At 47.6% G+C, this 19,430-nt stretch overlaps 1 protein-coding gene across 1 annotated transcript in view; it reads right to left on the bottom strand.

Annotated features, from left to right (window-relative positions):
• Nucleotides 1-1,845: 1,845 nt before the first annotated feature.
• Nucleotides 1,846-19,430, bottom strand: part of LOC121159475 — a 28,488-nt gene continuing 10,903 nt past the window's right edge. The window contains exons 4-12 of the mRNA XM_040984637.1: nt 18,846-18,957; nt 17,586-17,854; nt 14,448-14,556; nt 13,337-13,620; nt 11,239-11,350; nt 9,977-10,245; nt 6,470-6,578; nt 3,084-3,334; nt 1,846-2,244 (exon numbers count right to left, since the gene is read on the bottom strand). Of these exons, the coding sequence (XP_040840571.1) occupies nt 2,167-2,244; nt 3,084-3,334; nt 6,470-6,578; nt 9,977-10,245; nt 11,239-11,350; nt 13,337-13,620; nt 14,448-14,556; nt 17,586-17,854; nt 18,846-18,957 (1,593 nt within the window). The 3' untranslated portion in view covers nt 1,846-2,166. The remainder of the gene's footprint in view (nt 2,245-3,083; nt 3,335-6,469; nt 6,579-9,976; nt 10,246-11,238; nt 11,351-13,336; nt 13,621-14,447; nt 14,557-17,585; nt 17,855-18,845; nt 18,958-19,430) is intronic.

Genomic DNA, 19,430 nt, shown 5'->3' on the forward strand with positions numbered 1-19,430 from the left:
ATGTCCTTCATAAATTTTTCAACTTTCCATTTCTCTTAAAGCTTAATTCTTTTTTTTTTTAAAGATTTATTTTTATTATTTTTTTTCATTGGAAAGGCGGATATACAGAGAGGAGAGACAGAGAGGAAGATCTTCCGTCCGATGATTCACTCCCCAAGTGAGCGCAACGGGCCGATACTATGCCGATCCGAAGCCAGGAGCCTCTTCCGGGTCTCCCACGCGGGTGCAGGTTCCCAAAGCTTTGGGCCGTCCTCGACTGCTTTCCCAGGCCACAGGCAGGGAGCTGGAAGGGAAGCGGGGCTGCCGGGATTAGAACCGGCGTCCATATGGGATCCCGGGCGTGCAAGGCGAGGACCTTTAACCACTTGCGCCACCGCGCCGGGCCCTTAAAGCTTAATTCTTAAGGAAATCAACTTTATCTAAAGACCTCAATTCTCACTACCGATGTTTGTCAGTCCCAATAAATGTTTCAACCCAATTTCCAAACCCTTACATCTGAACTAATACCCACACACCTCCACCCTAACCACTTCAAATTTTTAAAAAATATTTATTTTTATTTTTATTGGAAAGGTGGATATACAGAGAGGAGAGACAGAGAGGAAGATCTTCCGTCCGATGATTCACTCCTCAGGTGAGCGCAACGGCCCATGCTATGCCTATCCGATCCGAAGCCAGGAGCCTCTTCCAGGTCCCAAAGCTCTGGGCCGTCCTCGTCTGCTTTCCCGGGTCACAAGCACGGAACTGGATGGGAAGTGGGGCTGCTGGGATTAGAACCAGCACCCATATGGGATCCTGGGCATGCAAGGTGAGGACCTTAACCACTTGCGCCACCGCGCCGGGCCCAACCACTTCAATTTTTAAGTTGCATTTCTGGCACTTGAGTTTATCCCTCTTATTCCCCCTTCTTTTAAGTTTACACGAGATTTGCTCAACCTTTCCACATCTTCTTCTTGGGAGTTCTTCAATGTGGATTGCATCATGAGAAGCTCCAGGCTGATACGGGTTAAGAAGGAGCATCATAGTATCTGACTGCACATTGACAATTCCTAGAGTGAAGATTATACTAACATACTATAGAAGACCAAACTGTAAATTTGGTCATTGGTATAAAGAAGACGAGCATGGAGTGCTCAGTACTTGGACCTGGGCACAAAGAAAGGGGAAAAATGTTCATGGGAAGATCCAGTATTTCCCAAGTAAGGACTTGATCTTCACCTTGTTGGATGCTCCAGGCATGGATTGATCCTAGAGCAGCTGGGAAGTGTGATGCACAGTGTAAGAGAAGGTTTTCCCCTTCCCCTGAGGTCACATGGCATTGGTGCCTGGACCCTGGCTGAGCTGGGTGATGCTTTCCTGTAGAGGCTGCTGTCTAGGGGGAAAGTACTGATGGCAGAGGTGGCAGCATGGCTGACTACAGGAGGAGAAAACTAACATGGAAGATTCTAGGTCCTCTGTCTTCTCCAAGACCTCAGCTGACCCATGCTGGAGGACAGCCAGGAGACATGTGTGAGGCAGATTACTCACACACCTGAATTCCCTGAAATGGAATACTCAGTTGATATGACTTGACCAAATAGTAGTTGCTTAAGACACAAACTCTGTCATACATGAACATCTGTTATCCCAATGAGAACAAACCAAAAGGGGGCACTAGAGGGTGGATGTCCTGACATGGACATGCAACTTCTGCAGAAGATTTGGAGCTCAGTCAGGAACTGAGGTCCCTTACTCATCCCAGGAATAAAACTCAGCAAGGAAGCAGTGACATGCAGCAAACAAGTTTACTAATCATCTATGACAGGTAGGGGTGGTACAGAAGCATGTTACACATACTGTCTCACTTATTCTCAGCAATACATGATAAAGACACTGCTATTATTCCCATAGTAAAGGAAAGAAAATTAAATCAAGACATCAGGAACATTTCCAGAGTTGTGCTGTTGCTAGTGATCAGTGAGGAATTGATTTGTTTCAGGTATTCCATATAACTCATGAGACTATAATCAGGTAGTTGGAAAAATCCATGCAGTGGTCACTTTATTTAGCCATTTTATTCTTTAAGAAACTGAACCAGACCTTGCCATCAACAGTGGGAGGATGAGGGAAGAAAAAGGTACTGAGAGGAAGTGATATTCTGTGAGGTGAGGATTACTCATGGCTTCTTCATGCAGTTGTAACTTTGAACAAACGTGCTCCGATGCGTTTCACTCCCTCCTGTTTCTTACTGTCAGCGATCTCACTCTGAAAAGTACAACAATGCACTTCACACAAGGCACAAGGCACTGGTGTTCTTCCTCTCCCACCACCCAGCAACCCTTCCACCAGGAACAAACTGAATGTGTACCCTGGAAGCCTCTCTTCTGCAGAGGACTCCACGATCCCCCAGGAAGAAAGGAATCTGACATGAGGACAAGTCTCCCTGACAACCCACAGGACATCTCAGGAGCTGTGCTCACAGCGAAGCCCAGAGGCAAGGACCCCACACTGTCAGTGGCAGTAAAGTCCTTGGGGTGCTCTGTGGAACCCCTCCACTTGCACCAAGCAGAGAAAGGCTGAGAGGAGCGGGGGAAGGGAGTCGACAGTGGTTGCAGGTAGGTCTGTATGTTGGATGGATCCAGGTAGCTGTGAGTACCCCAGGATGGATGAAGAGGGGACAGTCACTTTGAGTGCACTGTAGGGGCCGGTGGGAGCATATGGAATACACCCACCTCAGAGAAATGGGATCTAAGCCCTTGGTGATCTTAACTTCCTCTCCCAAACAATGGGATAAAAGACATGTGCCCCTCTTAGGTTGATGGGAGGAGCAGAGGTCAGCTAGTGTACCTCTGACTCCAGCACCAGCACCCGATTTTCACAACTCTCTTGCCCATTTCACCCTTCTACAAAGCACCAAGGGGATAGGACACACACACTTGAATCAGTGCTCTTGGTCCCATAAGCCACAGAGCACCCAAATATAGTCATTGTCACAATGAAGTACACTGTTTCCATGGTCTGAGAGGTGTTTGCTCATAGCTGCCCCTCCCCTCTATGACCACAATTCCCAAAGGCCTCTCCCACCCCTAATCCCTGAGTCTGACCTGCTGGATTTGTGTCCTGCCATATCTCAGCTCAGTGGCAAAATGCTCGCAGTTTGACAACAGCAAGTGGTAGTAGCGAGTTTCTCCCACTTTGGCCTTGGCCAGCTGGATGATCTCTTGGACAGGCCTTGGGCGGTACTTGTTGTCCAAGTAGTTGTTGACTGAGTACTTGTCTCTCTTGACCACGTCCTCTAGGAGCTCATGCTTTACAGTACCTTTGGAATCTCTAACTGATTTGGCATCACTGCTGCCTGGGATGGACAAAAAAAAAATCTGAGATCACAAAAGAAATATGTTCAGGTAATGCACAATGGGTAAGAAAGGGTATGGGGCAGGAGAAAGAATATAATTGCTCCACTCTTGACGTCTGAGTTTGCCTTGCCCTTCCTGCTCTTCTCTTCCACTCATTTTACATGTTTAATTTAACATAGGCACAATTACTTAATGCATAGCACATTTAAGAACTGAATTCACAATAGTATGTTGACCTTATGTTCCCCTAGCTGGTACAATGTTTCATAGGAAAGAATGGCTCTTGTGATAATCCACTCTATGCAGGCACCCTAACTGACTTGCTAATTTGTTGCTAGGCCTCTTTGCTGTGTAGGCTTCTTCTGGACAGTAGACTAGTACATTACAGAAATATTTATCTCTTGTGCATCTTTGAGCACATATCTGACTCAAAAAACTTTTTTGAATATTTGCCAGGAAGAAGGAAGTTTCATTCTGCCTTTCTAGAATACTAACTTGGTTTAGAAAGAAAAAAAAAAGCTCTTTAAAATTTTCCAGATCAATTTTGAATCAGAAAAGTTAAGTAAAATACACAAGAGTTAGAAGTCAAAGCATAGGCTAGCAAGCACCATCTTGGACAGGGCTGTGCACATGAGATGGAGCTTCCACCCCACAAACTGTACAGATTTGCAATGGCAAGAGGGAGTGCAGGCTAGTCTCCAGACCTGGGACTTTCATGCTCCTAGCTGCTTAAATGCAGCTGGTGCCACCTTGGGTAAGGTGACCAGGGTGCCAACGGCCCTGAGCAAAGCCCTCTGGCTGCCCAACAATGATCTCCAGCATTTGGGGGTGTGGGCCTATAAGGGGTCTGGCAGTTGACACGGGTGAGGGTGTGTAGGAACCTGAGAGTTCATGTCCAGGTGCTGACTGACTTCCAAGGGCCTTCATCGACATTGCTACTCTTCTAGCAGGTAAGCAAGAGTGCTGAGCAGGGAACAGGAGGACCTTTAAGGATTGGGCCAAAGAACCAACTCACCTGGGAGGCCTGAGCTGGGGAAGGTAGCAACTACCATCACTGAATATCACTCACAGGCACACACTGAGGCTGGAATGGTGGCCTACCTTGTGGGGCTGGATCACAGTGCCTATCAGTAAGAGTTAGAACAGGGAATGGGTAACAAATGGCTGGGCCATGACACTGAACAGAACGTGAGTGAATCAGGACTGGAGGCAGAATTTGTGGGGGCATATGGGGACTTACCCCTGTGGAACAACAATTTTCTTTGTATGTGCAAGAGCAGTGGCTGGGAACAGGCCTGTTTGGAAAGCTAAGAGAATGCCCCAGCTGGGTCAGGGTTCCCAAAAGTGAGTGAGAGTCAGAATTGGGGCAGTAGTCTAGGTTGGACATGGCTGCAGTCTCCCTCGGCATGGGTGTGGACTGGGTCTGGGAAACAAGACTAGGCTATACCGTCAGCACCCACTGGTACACATGAAAGCCAGAATGGGTGTAGAACACACTGGGCTATATTTTGGCTCCTGTGGAACCATGTGAGAGCTGTGTCTGGTGTGGACCAGGTATGGCTGGGCTGTAGTACCAAACAGTGAGAACCGGAATGGGTATGGGCTGGTTGGGCAAGGCCACTGTTCCTACCAGGACAGGAGGTAGACAAAGTCAACCTAGGTCAATGATCCACTGGTGTGTGCAACATCTGCCACTGGGAGAAGACCTGATAGAGGAGACTAGTAAACTCCTTTGTCAGAATGCAGTCCTTGAAAATGAGCACAAGAACCAAGGTATGGAGCAGCCCAGACTAGGCCAGGTTTCAATACCCACCAGCACAGGTCAGGTGGGTCAGGTTTGGGGGCAGGTCAGGCTGAGCCAGCTTATAGCATCCATTGGCAGATTTGAGTACCAGGATAGGGTGCAGGAGGGCATGGTTGGGCCACAACAAAACCCAGTTCACATCAGGGCCAGGACTAGGGGCTGGCTGAGCCAGATTAAGCTGAAGCATCCACCAGCATGTGCTGAAACTGGGGGCCAGCTGGACCAAGCAAACCTGTAGCACTCACTGGTGCATGCCAAAGTAAGGTGAGCCATGACAGTCAGGAAAGGTGAGTACTGTATCCATGAACCCATGAGGTGGAGGTTCTGAGAGGGCCCAGGTTGCTTGGCTTGGTTCCTAATCTGTGAGTATGGTGGGTGTACTGGATCCTTGGGCCCATGGGTGCTGGGTCTGAGAACCCCAGGCATGTGGGGCCAGTGGGGCCAGGGTCAACTGGCTCAGGTCCTTGGCCCACCTGTGAAACTTGTGTTGCTCAGTGGAAAAGAACGTGCAGTGGACATTAGCCCAGATCTACACGGAGGATGTGGTAGCCCATTGAGCCCTTCAGGGACATTTACACTATCCCAGAGAAAGGACAGAACAAATTGGACTATTACCACAGCTAAACGACAACAGAAAATATTTGGCGAATGGAGACTCTAGGATGACATGTCAGCCAAAGGACATTGAAAGGGTTGGCTCATCCTGGAACCAGCAAGATTGAGACATTTCAGAACCAATGAAACAACATGGGCAGAACCCTCTGAGTGTGTGCCACATTGGGACCATGGGTGGATATCGGATGTCTATTCCCCATCCCTGGGTACTTGGGTGGTTAGGAGCCTGGGTATCACTTCCCCAAATATGCCCCACCCTCATGAAACAGGAAAGAGAAATAGAAAATTTGAAAACAATGATCACACACACTTTTCCTTATCCTTGTTCCACACCACTCTGATCAACTATGTTAACATCATTTAAAATAAAATAATAAGAAGAAGACAGGGAAGCTTGTTAAAGAAGAAGTAAAAGTACAAACATTAGAATTAACTCCACAAACCTAGGCAATTTGTACACTATCCTAAAAAAAAAAAACAAAACCCATTTGTGTCCCAAGAAAAAGGAGAAATTTGTCACTTTCTTACTTCTTCTCATCTAGTAAAACTCTGGACACAGAGAATTGTCAACAGGTGAATTAACCTTGCCTTTGCATAAAGAATAAAGTTTTGCGTATCATAATGCAGGGAGGAATAGAAGCCAATAAATCCAAAAAACTGGTGCTTTAGTTACAGTTCACAATGACTTCCTGGCAGGTTAGCAACTCATGCTTACCTGAACCAGACAGATGGACTACATAACCATCTCCAACATAGACGACCCAATGTGTATTGTCCAGGCGGGAAATCTCAATGAGGTCTCCAGGCTGTGGGTTTTCACTTGACTGCAACACAAGAACCACAGAGACAAACTGAGGCTTTCGGGAATGTGCCATGAGGATATGCATGGCTACATGGCAACTAACACACCACACAGCAATGACCAACAAAAAAACAAAACAAAACAAAACAAAACAAAAAAAAAACCAAAACAGGAAGGAGTTCTCCTTGACAGAGAGAATCCCTTAATAAAAGCTTGCAGGGGTACCAGGAACAAGGTATAGCCATGCTGTGATTCTGTATATGCATATGCAGGTGTGTAGGTGTAATTGTACCTGTATAAATACACAAGGCAAAGAGGCCCTGCAGGCATCATCACCAGCCCCACTACACAAGGGATAACCTCCATGTTCCAGACAGACGCACACCTATGCAAAATCGAAATACTCGCTATTGAACCCATTCCTTAGCCTGGGTGTCAGCTCTGCCGTATGGCTATGCACCATGATTTTTATTTCCTGTGCCCACACTTTTGGCTGGGACACACTACTCTTCCCAGGGTTATCAGGCTCCTGGAGGAGGAAAAGCAGTCACTCATAAGCACAGTTCTCTAGTGCAAAGGAACCAGTCCACAGGCACCACAACCACCTGCTTCCCCAGTGTCTCATCCCAGAACAGGTAGCTAACTGTCTATGCCAGGGTCAGGTCCATTGTGGCCCTGAACCTGTGGACATTGCCTAAGTAAATCAATCCCACACGTGTACCCTGTCCCACGCATTCTTCCCTATAGATGCTCTTGAAGGGCCTTGCCCACTGCCCCTCCCAAGTCATTCCTCTACCTTCTGCTCAACCATAAAACTCTCCATGTGACCAGCCAGGAAGCATCTCTGAGTAACAAAGCATCCTTTCCATGGCAATTTTCTCTTGTTCCTGTTTGGCCCTTCTGATCAGATCACATTATCTTTCATCCTGAATATTTTAAGACAAGCTGCTCCTGGGGCAGCCTCTGCTTCATAGTCTCGCCCCAAGCTCTGGGTACTCATTCATTGCATACAGCAGAAGCAGAAGACTTCTTAAGGCCACACCACTGACAGTGGGTCCAATGCCAGGTGTATGACAAACACACAGCCCTAAACAAGGGGGAGGAGGGCAGCAGCTGACAGCCGAGGAAGACTTGCTTCATGGAGTGCAATAATCCGCCAGTCTTACAAGGGAGACCAGGTTTCCCATTCACCAGTGCTGGCAGTTTGGAAGACTTACCCCCAATCCCTCAGATGCACCCAGTTCTGTGTACTCAGTTCTTCACATGCTCTTCCCACAACAGGTGCAGCTATCCTCCACATTTAGTCTCCCTTCCCTGAGACTGGGGGTGCCACACCCCAGACTCCAGTTGGTCCCCAGGCAATGGAGGCTGCTTTCTGTGCCCTCTTCTCTGTTTCCTCTGCTTTGGGTCCTGGCATCCAAGCATGGCACCTGCAAACCCAGCACTCATCACCCATCCATCCCCCTACTGGATGCCTGGTGTCATCCTTCACTTCTCAACCAACCACCAAGGATAGTATCCACAATCCAAACATTTGTTGTCTCCTGAGCAGGAAGACTCAGCCTGGGTTCAGCAGCTTGTCCAGGCCAGCAGGGACACGGGCTCTTCCCATCACATGGTTCCCATGAGTACAGTGTGGGCTGCGTAGTCCACTGGCAGAGGAACTGCAAGGGCCACATGTCACTCAGCAGGGGATGAAAGGATGAGCAGCAGGTGCTCTCCATCACTTGGGAATAAAATCTTCCCCATAATGTTCAGGCTGGCTTGCTTGCATCCTTCCTTGGCCAGAACCACTGACATTTCTGCCACAAACCAATCAAGGCAAAGGGGAAGGAGTAACCCTGAGAGGCTCACACCACCCACAGGGCATCACCTGGGTCTGTGGGGAGAATCCCTGCTGTCCATGGACACCACCCATCACCCAGGGCTCTATTCACTCAGAAGGAGGTACCTGACAATGGTGTGTGTGAATGTGTAGGTTAAGTAGCTATTGGTGGGTCAACAAACACCTTAGACATATACCTGCTTCTTATCCACAACCACAACCAGGGTCATTATAAGGCCATCAAGAAACTAGGCCAGTTCTCCATCAGAATCCTGTCAGGAAAGTGGAGTCAAAGTGGAGTACCGCCTAAGGATAGGGAGTGGTGTCTTGGGAGAGACCACAGAGGTCTCTGCAGGTGGTCAGGATCCCAGCAGAGGGGACCCACAGCTCAGACTGAGGAAGCCCACCAGCTAGTTTAGCTCCTGGGGAGGAGTGACAACCAGCCAGCTTAGGGCAAGGCACAGAAGCATGGGGTCATCCAAGGAGAGACTAGCAATGAGGGAGGACGAGGTTGGTGCATTCCAGGGGCAGGTGCACAATAATGGGAGCCCTGCTGAGGAGCCTTGGTGGAGTTAGGCACCCTCTCAGAGCCTCTGTAGCACAGATAGTGCAAATGCTGACTTTAACCATCCCCAGGGCTAATGGAGGAACCACTGCTTCAAACAGAGTTCACCTGCTAACAGGAATACTAGGATTCACACATTTTTCTGTCTTATCATAACGCTGTGAGTCCCAGTCTAGTAGATTGCTTAGTAAATTTCTCACTCTACACGTGTTGGAGTCCCACATGGCACCAGGTCATATATCTTCTGCTCCACTTCTCTTCTAGCATGCTGTTTCTTTTCTTAGAAAGCATTGAGCACAGCCGAAAGCTGGGACTGTTTACCCAAGTGGGAAAACTGGAAGAAGCTCCTGCCTCCTTCGTTCAACTCAGCTCAGCTCTGGTCATTGAGGCCACTTGGGGAGTGAACCAGCTTATGAAATATCTTTTTCTGTGTATATCCTTCCATAATTAAAATTTACTATTCGTAATAAACAAATAAATCTTGAAAAAAAATACCTGTGATACAGATCAGACCTGAACTCTTGTGCCATTTTTTGGGGATAAGGAAACCAAGTTTCAGATAAATCAAGTGACTTCAAGAAGGTTTCCCTGCTACTCAGTGTCAGGGAAGAAGAGACAGTACATATGGATTAGGAGAGCATCTGCATCAGGCACCCCTGCTCACTCCCATGTGGATGACCCTTTGGGTAATTGCCTCAAACTTGCAAGGTGCTATCCTAGGATGTTCCAAAGTTACTGCACTTCTCCTCCTATTTTCACAAAATGAACAAGTGTCCTAAAATCCATTTGACCTGATCATAATGGGCACCTGGTAAAACGTGAAGTCCATTCCAATGTCAGGACTTGAAGAGCTAAAAGCTTTTAAAAGCCTGGTACTGAATTATTGCTGTGTGAATACTAGTAGTGCTATAGTACCTGTACGGTCGTGTTTGTATGTATTCTAAGGAAGAGAATAAACACCAAAATTTGAAAAAAAAAAAAAAACAACGTTTTTGGCTGCTGGAAGAAGACATCCCCAGGGGAATGTTACCAATAGGCGAGGGTGCTTGCCATATCGTAGATCGTTGACAAATTTCTCACTGGTTTTGCTGCAGAATTCATAATCTTCTTTGTCACAAGCCAGCCTCTTTGCAGATGCAATGATTTCATTAACAGACTGGGTTCTGTATTTATGATCCAGGTGGTTGTTGACCCGGTAGAGAGGGCCCTCTGCTTCATGCTTCAAGGGCTCCTTGGTTGCCTTGGCCTTGCCCCATGCATAGGTTAAGAGGTTTAAAACGCCGGTGAAGGAAAACTCAACTGGAAAACACAGACAGAAAACAACACACAGGTAGGAAGGCAGACAGAAGGCAGGAGAAAAAGAGACAAAACTTTCCTGTGACTGATCTTTCACAAGGAAGACACGAGATGGTTCTTTGTGTTTAATGAGATGTGAATATGTAACATGTCATACATTCAGTCTTCAATGGCTGCATCATACAACAGTCTCATGATTTGCATTCTAAATGTGTACACATGTCATCCCAGGACCGGTAGTGTGGTGTAACACTATAAGAAGCTGCTTTGATGCTGACATCCAATATCAGAGAACCAGTTTTTGTCCCAGTTACTCCACTTAGGATTCAGCTCCCTGCTAGTGCACCCGAGAAAGCAGTGGGAGATGACCCAGGTGCCTGGGTCCCTGATGCCCACATGGACAACCCAGACGGAGTTACAGGTTCTTGGCATGAGACATTTGAGGAATAAACCAACAGAAAGAAGAATGCTCTGCATCTGCAGAATGGGTGTGTGCATCTAACTTGTCAGGCTTCCTCTAGTATTCACTTTCTATCATTAACAATGCATCCACACATCTTTTCCTATCACTTAAATGACATGTCCTCCTTAACTGAAAATATTTTTTAGGATTTATTTATTTATTTCAAAATCAGATTTACAAAGAGAGTAAGGGCAGAGAGAGATACAGAGAAGAGAGAGAGAGATACAGAGAGAGAGAGAACTTCCAGCCATTGGTTCCCTTCCCAGATGGCTGCAACAGCCAGACCTGGGTCAAGCCGAATGCAAAAGCCAGAGGTTTCATCAAAGTCTCTCGGATGGGTGACAGGGACCAAAACTGAGCCATCTGCCACTTTTCCCAGGCCATTAGCAGGGATCGGGATTGGTTGTGCAACAGCCAAGACATGAACCAGCACACATATGGCGTACTGGTGTTGCAGAAAGCAGCCTTACTTGCTGTGCACAGCACCAACCCCCTATCGATACGTGGAAAATCACATCTTAAGCTGACCTTACCTGAGCAAGGAGTCAGGTGAATCACCTCATCATTTCCCACGTAGATGGCCCAATCCACATAGCTAGGGTGAAAAATCTCAATGATGTCTCCACGTTCTGGCTTCTCTGACAACTGCAACAGCAAAATCAGGATGAAGTAGATGGGGCCACAGCACAGACACTGGCTGGGGAACAGCAGCTCAGCCCAGGTGCTCTGGCAGTGCTCATCTTAATGAGAACCACGGAGGACAGAGCTTCTGCCCCACCATGGGCAAACATACTCAGATGACTGCCAATCCCACTACAAGCTCAGTGATCTCACTCTGAAAAATACAACAATGCACTTCACACAAGGCACAAGGCACTGGTGTTCTTCCTCTCCCACCACCCAGCAACCCTTCCACCAGGAACAAACTGAATGTGTTCCCTGGAAGCCTCTCTTCTGCAGAGGACTCCACGATCCCCCAGGAAGAAAGGAATCTGACATGAGGACAAGTCTCCCTGACAACCCACAGGACATCTCAGGAGCTGTGCTCACAGCGAAGCCCAGAGGCAAGGACCCCACACTGTCAGTGGCAGTAAAGTCCTTGGGGTGCTCTGTGGAACCCCTCCACTTGCACCAAGCAGAGAAAGGCTGAGAGGAGCGGGGGAAGGGAGTCGACAGTGGTTGCAGGTAGGTCTGTATGTTGGATGGATCCAGGTAGCTGTGAGTACCCCAGGATGGATGAAGAGGGGACAGTCACTTTGAGTGCACTGTAGGGGCTGGTGGGACACAACCACTTCAGAGAAATGGGTTTTATGCTCTAAGCCCTTGGTGGTGGCCTCAGCTTCCTCTCCCATAGAATGGAGTAAGATATCTGTGCCTCTCCAAGGCTGAGGGGAGGAACAGAGGTCAGACAGAATGGCTCTGATTCTAGCACCACCTCCCAATTTTCACAATTCTTTCTCACCCAATTCACCCCACTACAACTCACCAAGAGGATGGCACACAAAACTCGCTCTGCTTTCTGGATGACAGAAGCAAGTCTCCCTCAGTTAGGTGGTTGTGCAGCTCTTCCAGCCAGTGCTGGAGCCACAATCTGAGCCAGCTGTTACTGGGGGTCAGACAGGGAGCCCGTCTCCCATGATGATGAGGCGCATTGGGAAGGATTTCTCCTAAAAATGCCCACCAAGGGCCCGGCAGCATGGCCTAGTAGCTAAAGTCCTTGCCTTGAACGTGCCGGGATCCCTTATGGGTGCTGGTTCTAATCCTGGCAGCTTCACTTCCCATCCCGCTCCCTGCTTGTGGCCTGGGAAAGCAGTTGAGGACGGCCCAAAGCCTTGGGGCCCTGCACCCGTGTGGGAGACCTGGAAGAAGTTCCTGGATCCTGGCTTTGGATCGGCATAGCATCGGCCATTGCACTCACTTGGGGAATGAATCATGGGACGGAAGATCTTCCTCTCTGTCTCTCCTCCTCTCTGTATATCTGACTTTCCAAAAAATAAAGAAATCTTAAAAAAAAAAATGCTCATCAAAGAGGAGATGGGAGCCAGTGTTGTTTTGCAGTGAGTTAAGCTGCCACCTGAAGTGCCATCACCCTGCAGTAGAATGGCTTTCTTCTTCTGAACCAACTCCCTGTTAATTAATTTGGGAAATCAGCAGAAGATGGCAAAAGCACATGAGTTCCAGTGTCCATGTAGGGACATCTAAATGAGGCTCCTGGCTCCATGTTACCTCCTGGACAACTCCTGGTGATAGTGCAGATGATGAAAGTTCGATCTTTCCCCCACTTTGGTCTTTCTTTTTGTTTGTGTTTTAAATAGATAAGTCTTTGATAAAATGTGGTTTTTCTTTTTTCAAAGAAGAGAAAACAATGTGTCCCCCTTGGACAACCAGGTTGACAAGCAGCCCTGTTTATGGCACCAAAGCAAGTATGTTCAACCAGGAAGCTAAACAGGTCCTGTTTCTGAACAGCCTTGCTATGGAGTAGCTGTAGAGTTAACATTCCAAGGAGGCACATTGCTTCCATGTCCCATTTTTGTGTCTAAGCATACTGGTATGTGCTAACAGCTGCCCCCACACTAAGTCTATGAAGAGAATTCCGAGATGCTTCACTCATCCCTCAACCCAGAAACTGACCTGCTGACTGTTGCACAAGCCATATCTCAGTTCCGTTACAAAGTGCTCGCTGTTAAACAACTGCTGGTGGTAGTAGCGAGTTTCTCCAACTTTAGCGACTGCCAACTGCACAATTAATTCTATGGGATATGGTTGGTATTTGTTGTCCAAGTAGTTGTTGACCCAGTACTTGTCTCCTTTGACCAAAACCTCTAGGGTCTCACGCTTCACTATGCCATTGGATTCTCTGAAGGAATTGGCACTGCTGCTGGATCTTGGCTCAGAAGAAGACACACGTTCAGGTGCTAAAGCAAAAAGAGAAGAAGGAAGGACACAGCAACTCAGCTCTTCATCGCTAAACTTGCATTGGACTTCCTACTCACCTCTTCATACTTTTATGTGTTCAGGTTAACACAATCAAAATTATGTCACACACAACACATTTAGCAACTGAATTCTTAACAGCATGTTATCCACATGTTCCTCTAGCAAGAAATATGCAAAATTTTGCAGGAGAGATTGGGGCTTCCATGATATTCCACTCTATGCAGGTACTCTTACTGAATTGCTTAATTTATTGATAGGCATCTTTGTTGGGTAAGCTACTACTGGGCTGTAGATGAGTACATCATAAAAACATTTATCTCTTGTGAATCTTTGAGCAAATGTCTGAATCAAAGATTTAAAAATTTTGAATATTTGCCAGGAGGAAGGGAGTCTCATTCTGCTTTTATAGAATTCTATCTTGGTTAAAAGAAAAAAATCTGCTTCTCTGTCTTCCAGAACAAATTTGGAGTCAGAAAAGTTATGTAAAATATCGAGGAGTCAGAAGTCGTGCCACAAACTTCTGAATCAACTCCTGAAACCTAGAAATTTGTACACTATGCTGTAGAACATTTGTGTCCCAATGGCAAAGGAAAACTTTCTTGTCACTTTCTTACTTTAGTCACCCAGCATAGTTCTGGACACAACAGAATTGTCAACAGGTGAAGTGCACTTGCCATTGTTTACAGAATAAAAGCTTTGGGTATCATCACACAGAGAGGAACAGAAGCCAACAACTCCAGTGAAAAATGCTGCTTTTGTTCACAGTTCACAACACCATACTGGCAAGTTGGCAACTCATGCTTACCTGGACCAGGCAGATGGACCACGTAACCATCTCCAACATAGACAGCCCAGTGCGAATAGGTCAGGCGGGAAATCTCAATGAGGTCTCCAGGCTGTGGTCTTTCACTTGACTGTAACACAAGAACCACAGAGCCCAGTCAGGTTTCTTGCAAGTGCCAGCAAATAGCTGACAGTGGGAGTGGCAGCATAGCTGCACAGCTGCCCACACAATGCCCAGCAGTGTTTAGCAAGCAACGTGGGAAGGGAGACTCCATGACTGGTGGACTCACCGGAGGAACCCTGACAGGGGAACCAGGAACAGGATTTGCCCAGATGCACTTTGGGTTTGTGACCTCTGTGTATGTGGGTGTGTATCTGGGGTTGTGCGTGTGATTGAACTGCAAACACATCTACAAGGCAAAGAGGCCCTGCAGGCACCATCACCAGCCCCACTACACAAGGGATAACCTCCATGTTGCAGACAGACGCACACCTACGCAAAATCGAAATACTCGCTATTGAACCCATTCCTTAGCCTGGGTGTCAGCTCTGCCGTATGGCTATGCACCATGATTTTTATTTCCTGTGCCCACACTTTTGGCTGGGACACACTACTCTTCCCAGGGTTATCAGGCTCCTGGAGGAGGAAAAGCAGTCACTCATAAGCACAGTTCTCTAGTGCAAAGGAACCAGTCCACAGGCACCACAACCACCTGCTTCCCCAGTGTCTCATCCCAGAACAGGTAGCTAACTGTCTATGCCAGGGTCAGGTCCATTGTGGCCCTGAACCTGTGGACATTGCCTAAGTAAATCAAACCCCCACGTGTACCCTGTCCCACGCATTCTTCCCTATAGATGCTCTTGAAGGGCCTTGCCCACTGCCCCTCCCAAGTCATTCCTCTACCTTCTGCTCAACCATAAAACTCTCCATGTGACCAGCCAGGAAGCATCTCTGAGTAACAAAGCATCCTTTCCATGGCAATTTTCTCTTGTTCCTGTTTGGCCCTTCTGATCAGATCACATTATCTTTCATCCTGAATATTTTAAGACAAGCTGCTCCTGGGGCAGCCTCTGCTTCATAGTCTCGCCCCAAGCTCTGGGTACTCATTCATTGCATACAGCAGAAGCAGAAGACTTCTTAAGGCCATACCACTGACAGTGGGTCCAATGCCAGGTGTATGACAAACACACAGCCCTAAACAAGGGGGAGGAGGGCAGCAGCTGACAGCCGAGGAAGACTTGCTTCATAGAGTGCAATAACCCGCCAGTCTTACAAGGGAGACCAGGTTTCCCATTCACCAGTGCTGGCAGTTTGGAAGACTTACCCCCAATCCCTCAGATGCACCCAGTTCTGTGTACTTAGTTCTTCACATGCTCTTCCCACAACAGGTGCAGCTATCCTCCACATTTAGTCTCCCTTCCCTGAGACTGGGGGTGCCACACCCCAGACTCCTGGAGGCTGCTTTCTGTGCCCTCTTCTCTGTTTCCTCTGCTTTGGGTCCTGGCATCCAAGCATGGCACCTGCAAACCCAGCACTCATCACCCATCCCCCTACTGGATGCCTGGTGTCATCCTTCACTTCTCAACCAACCACCAAGGATAGTATCCACAATCCAAACATTTGTTGTCTCCTGAGCAGGAAGACTCAGCCTGGGTTCAGCAGCTTGTCCAGGCCAGCAGGGACACGGGCTCTTCCCATCACATGGTTCCCATGAGTACAGTGTGGGCTGCGCAGTCCACTGGCAGAGGAACTGCAAGGGCCACATGTCACTCAGCAGGGGATGAAAGGATGAGCAGCAGGTGCTCTCCACCAGTTGGGAATAAAATCTTCCCCATAATGTTCAGGCTGGCTTGCTTGCATCCTTCCTTGGCCAGAACCACTGACATTTCTGCCACAAACCAATCAAGGCAAAGGGGAAGGAGTAACCCTGAGAGGCTCACACCACCCACAGGGCATCACCTGGGTCTGTGGGGAGAATCCCTGCTGTCCATGGACACCACCCATCACCCAGGGCTCTATTCACTCAGAAGGAGGTACCTGACAATGGTGTGTGTGAATGTGTAGGTTAAGTAGCTATTGGTGGGTCAACAAACACCTTAGACATATACCTGCTTCTTATCCACAACCACAACCAGGGTCATTATAAGGCCATCAAGAAACTAGGCCAGTTCTCCATCAGAATCCTGTCAGGAAAGTGGAGTCAAAGTGGAGTACCGCCTAAGGATAGGGAGTGGTGTCTTGGGAGAGACCACAGAGGTCTCTGCAGGTGGTCAGGATCCCAGCAGAGGGGACCCACAGCTCAGACTGAGGAAGCCCACCAGCTAGTTTAGCTCCTGGGGAGGAGTGACAGCCAGCCAACTTAGGGCAAGGCACAGAAGCATGGGGTCATCCAAGGAGAGGCTAGCAATGAGGGAGGAAGAGGTTGGTGCATTCCAGGGGCAGGTGCACAATAATGGGAGCCCTGCTGAGGAGCCTTGGTGGAGTTAGGCACCCTCTCAGAGCCTCTGTAGCACAGATAGTGCAAAAGCTGACTTTAACCATCCCCAGGGCTAATGGAGGAACCACTGCTTCAAACAGAGCTCATCTGCTAACAGGAATACTAGGATTCACATATTTTCCCTCAATAAGGCCCAGTATTGAGTCCATACTGGCTCACTTGCTTTATTTTTACAGTTCGGAATGGAGTCTCAAGTGTCTCTAGTTACTTCAAGAATGTTTTCCCACTGATCAGTGGCAGTGTCAGGATAATATTATTTCTTTGGTAGAACAGCATCTGCATCATATTTCCCTGCCAAAAGCCATGCACATTATTCTTTGAAATAAATTCCCAAACTTGCAAGATGTTCTCCAAATAAGCACCACAGCTTACTGCCCTCCTCCTCTTATTTTCACAAACTGAAATAATGTCTTCAAGCACATGAACCCTGCTTGCCATAGGCACCTAAAAAATAAAAAGAAACAAGTCTACTGCAATATTGGGACTTGAAGAACTAAGAGCTTCTAAAATGCCAGGTACTGCAGTATTGCTCTATGAATACTATTAGTGTTGCAGCATGAATAGTGGGGTTTTAGTGTGCAGTCTTAGGATGAGAAACACCAAGAAAGTTTGAATAAAAACTGTTTTGGGGATGGAAGAGGACAATCCTAAGGGGGCCTTACCAATGCACGAGGATTCTCGCCATATCGTAGATCGTCGACAAATTTATCAAATTTTTTATTAAGTACTTCATAATTCTCCCTGTTTCGACATAGCTTCTCTGCAGAAGCAATGATGTCACTCACGGGCTTCGGTCTGTGTTTATGATCCAGGTGGTTGTTGACTCTGTAGGCACTGCCTTCAACCATGTACTTTAAGGGCTCCTTGGTTGCCATGGCCTTGACTCGCTGATTGGTGAAGAAGTTAGTAATGCCACCACTGGGAGGCTCACCTGTGAATCACAGACAGGAAACAACAGACAGGTAGGAAGGCAGACAGAAGGCAGGAGAAACAAAGACAAAACTTTCCTGTGACTGATCTTTCACAAGGAAGACACGAGATGGTCCTTTGTGTTTAATGAGATGTGAATATGTAACATGTCATACATTCAATCTTCAATGGCTGCATCATACAACAGTCTCATGATTTGCATTCTAAATGTGTACACATGTCATCCCAGGACCGGTAGTGTGGTGTAACACTATAAGAAGCTGCTTTGATGCTGACATCCAATATCAGAGAACCAGTTTTTGTTCCAGTTACTCCACTTAGGATTCAGCTCCCTGCTAGTGCACCCGAGAAAGCAGTGGGAGATGACCCAGGTGCCTGGGTCCCTGATGCCCACATGGACAACCCAGACGGAGTTACAGGTTCTTGGCATGAGACATTTGAGGAATAAACCAACAGAAAGAAGAATGCTCTGCATCTGCAGAATGGGTGTGTGCATCTAACTTGTCAGGCTTCCTCTAGTATTCACTTTCTATCATTAACAATGCATCCACACATCTTTTCCTATCACTTAAATGACATGTCCTCCTTAACTGAAAATATTTTTTAGGATTTATTTATTTATTTCAAAATCAGATTTACAAAGAGAGTAAGGGCAGAGAGAGATACAGAGAAGAGAGAGAGAGATACAGAGAGAGAGAACTTCCAGCCATTGGTTCCCTTCCCAGATGGCTGCAACAGCCAGTCCTGGGTCAAGCCAAATGCAAAAGCCAGAGGTTTCATCAAAGTCTCTCGGATGGGTGACAGGGACCAAAACTGAGCCATCTGCCACTTTTCCCAGGCCATTAGCAGGGATCAGGATTGGTTGTGCAACAGCCAAGACATGAACCAGCACACATATGGCGTACTGGTGTTGCAGACAGCAGCCTTACTTGCTGTGCACAGCACCAACCCCCTATCGATACGTGGAAAATCACATCTTAAGCTGACCTTACCTGAGCAAGGAGTCAGGTGAATCACCTCATCATTTCCCACGTAGATGGCCCAATCCACATAGCTAGGGTGAAAAATCTCAATGATGTCTCCACGTTCTGGCTTCTCTGACAACTGCAACAGCAAAATCAGGATGAAGTAGATGGAGCCACAGCACAGACACTGGCTGGGGAACAGCAGCTCAGCCCAGGTGCTCTGGCAGTGCTCATCTTAATGAGAACCACGGAGGACAGAGCTTCTGCCCCACCATGGGCAAACATACTCAGATGACTGCCAATCCCACTACAAGCTCAGTGATCTCACTCTGAAAAATACAACAATGCACTTCACACAAGGCACAAGGCACTGGTGTTCTTCCTCTCCCACCACCCAGCAACCCTTCCACCAGGAACAAACTGAATGTGTACCCTGGAAGCCTCTCTTCTGCAGAGGACTCCACGATCCCCCAGGAAGAAAGGAATCTGACATGAGGACAAGTCTCCCTGACAACCCACAGGACATCTCAGGAGCTGTGCTCACAGCAAAGCCCAGAGGCAAGGACCCCACACTGTCAGTGGCAGTAAAGTCCTTGGGGTGCTCTGTGGAAC

Source organism: Ochotona curzoniae, unplaced genomic scaffold (genome assembly GCF_017591425.1).
Source record: "Ochotona curzoniae isolate NIBS_2020 unplaced genomic scaffold, NIBS_Ocur_1.0 contig_4254, whole genome shotgun sequence".
Lineage (NCBI taxonomy): Eukaryota > Metazoa > Chordata > Mammalia > Lagomorpha > Ochotonidae > Ochotona > Ochotona curzoniae.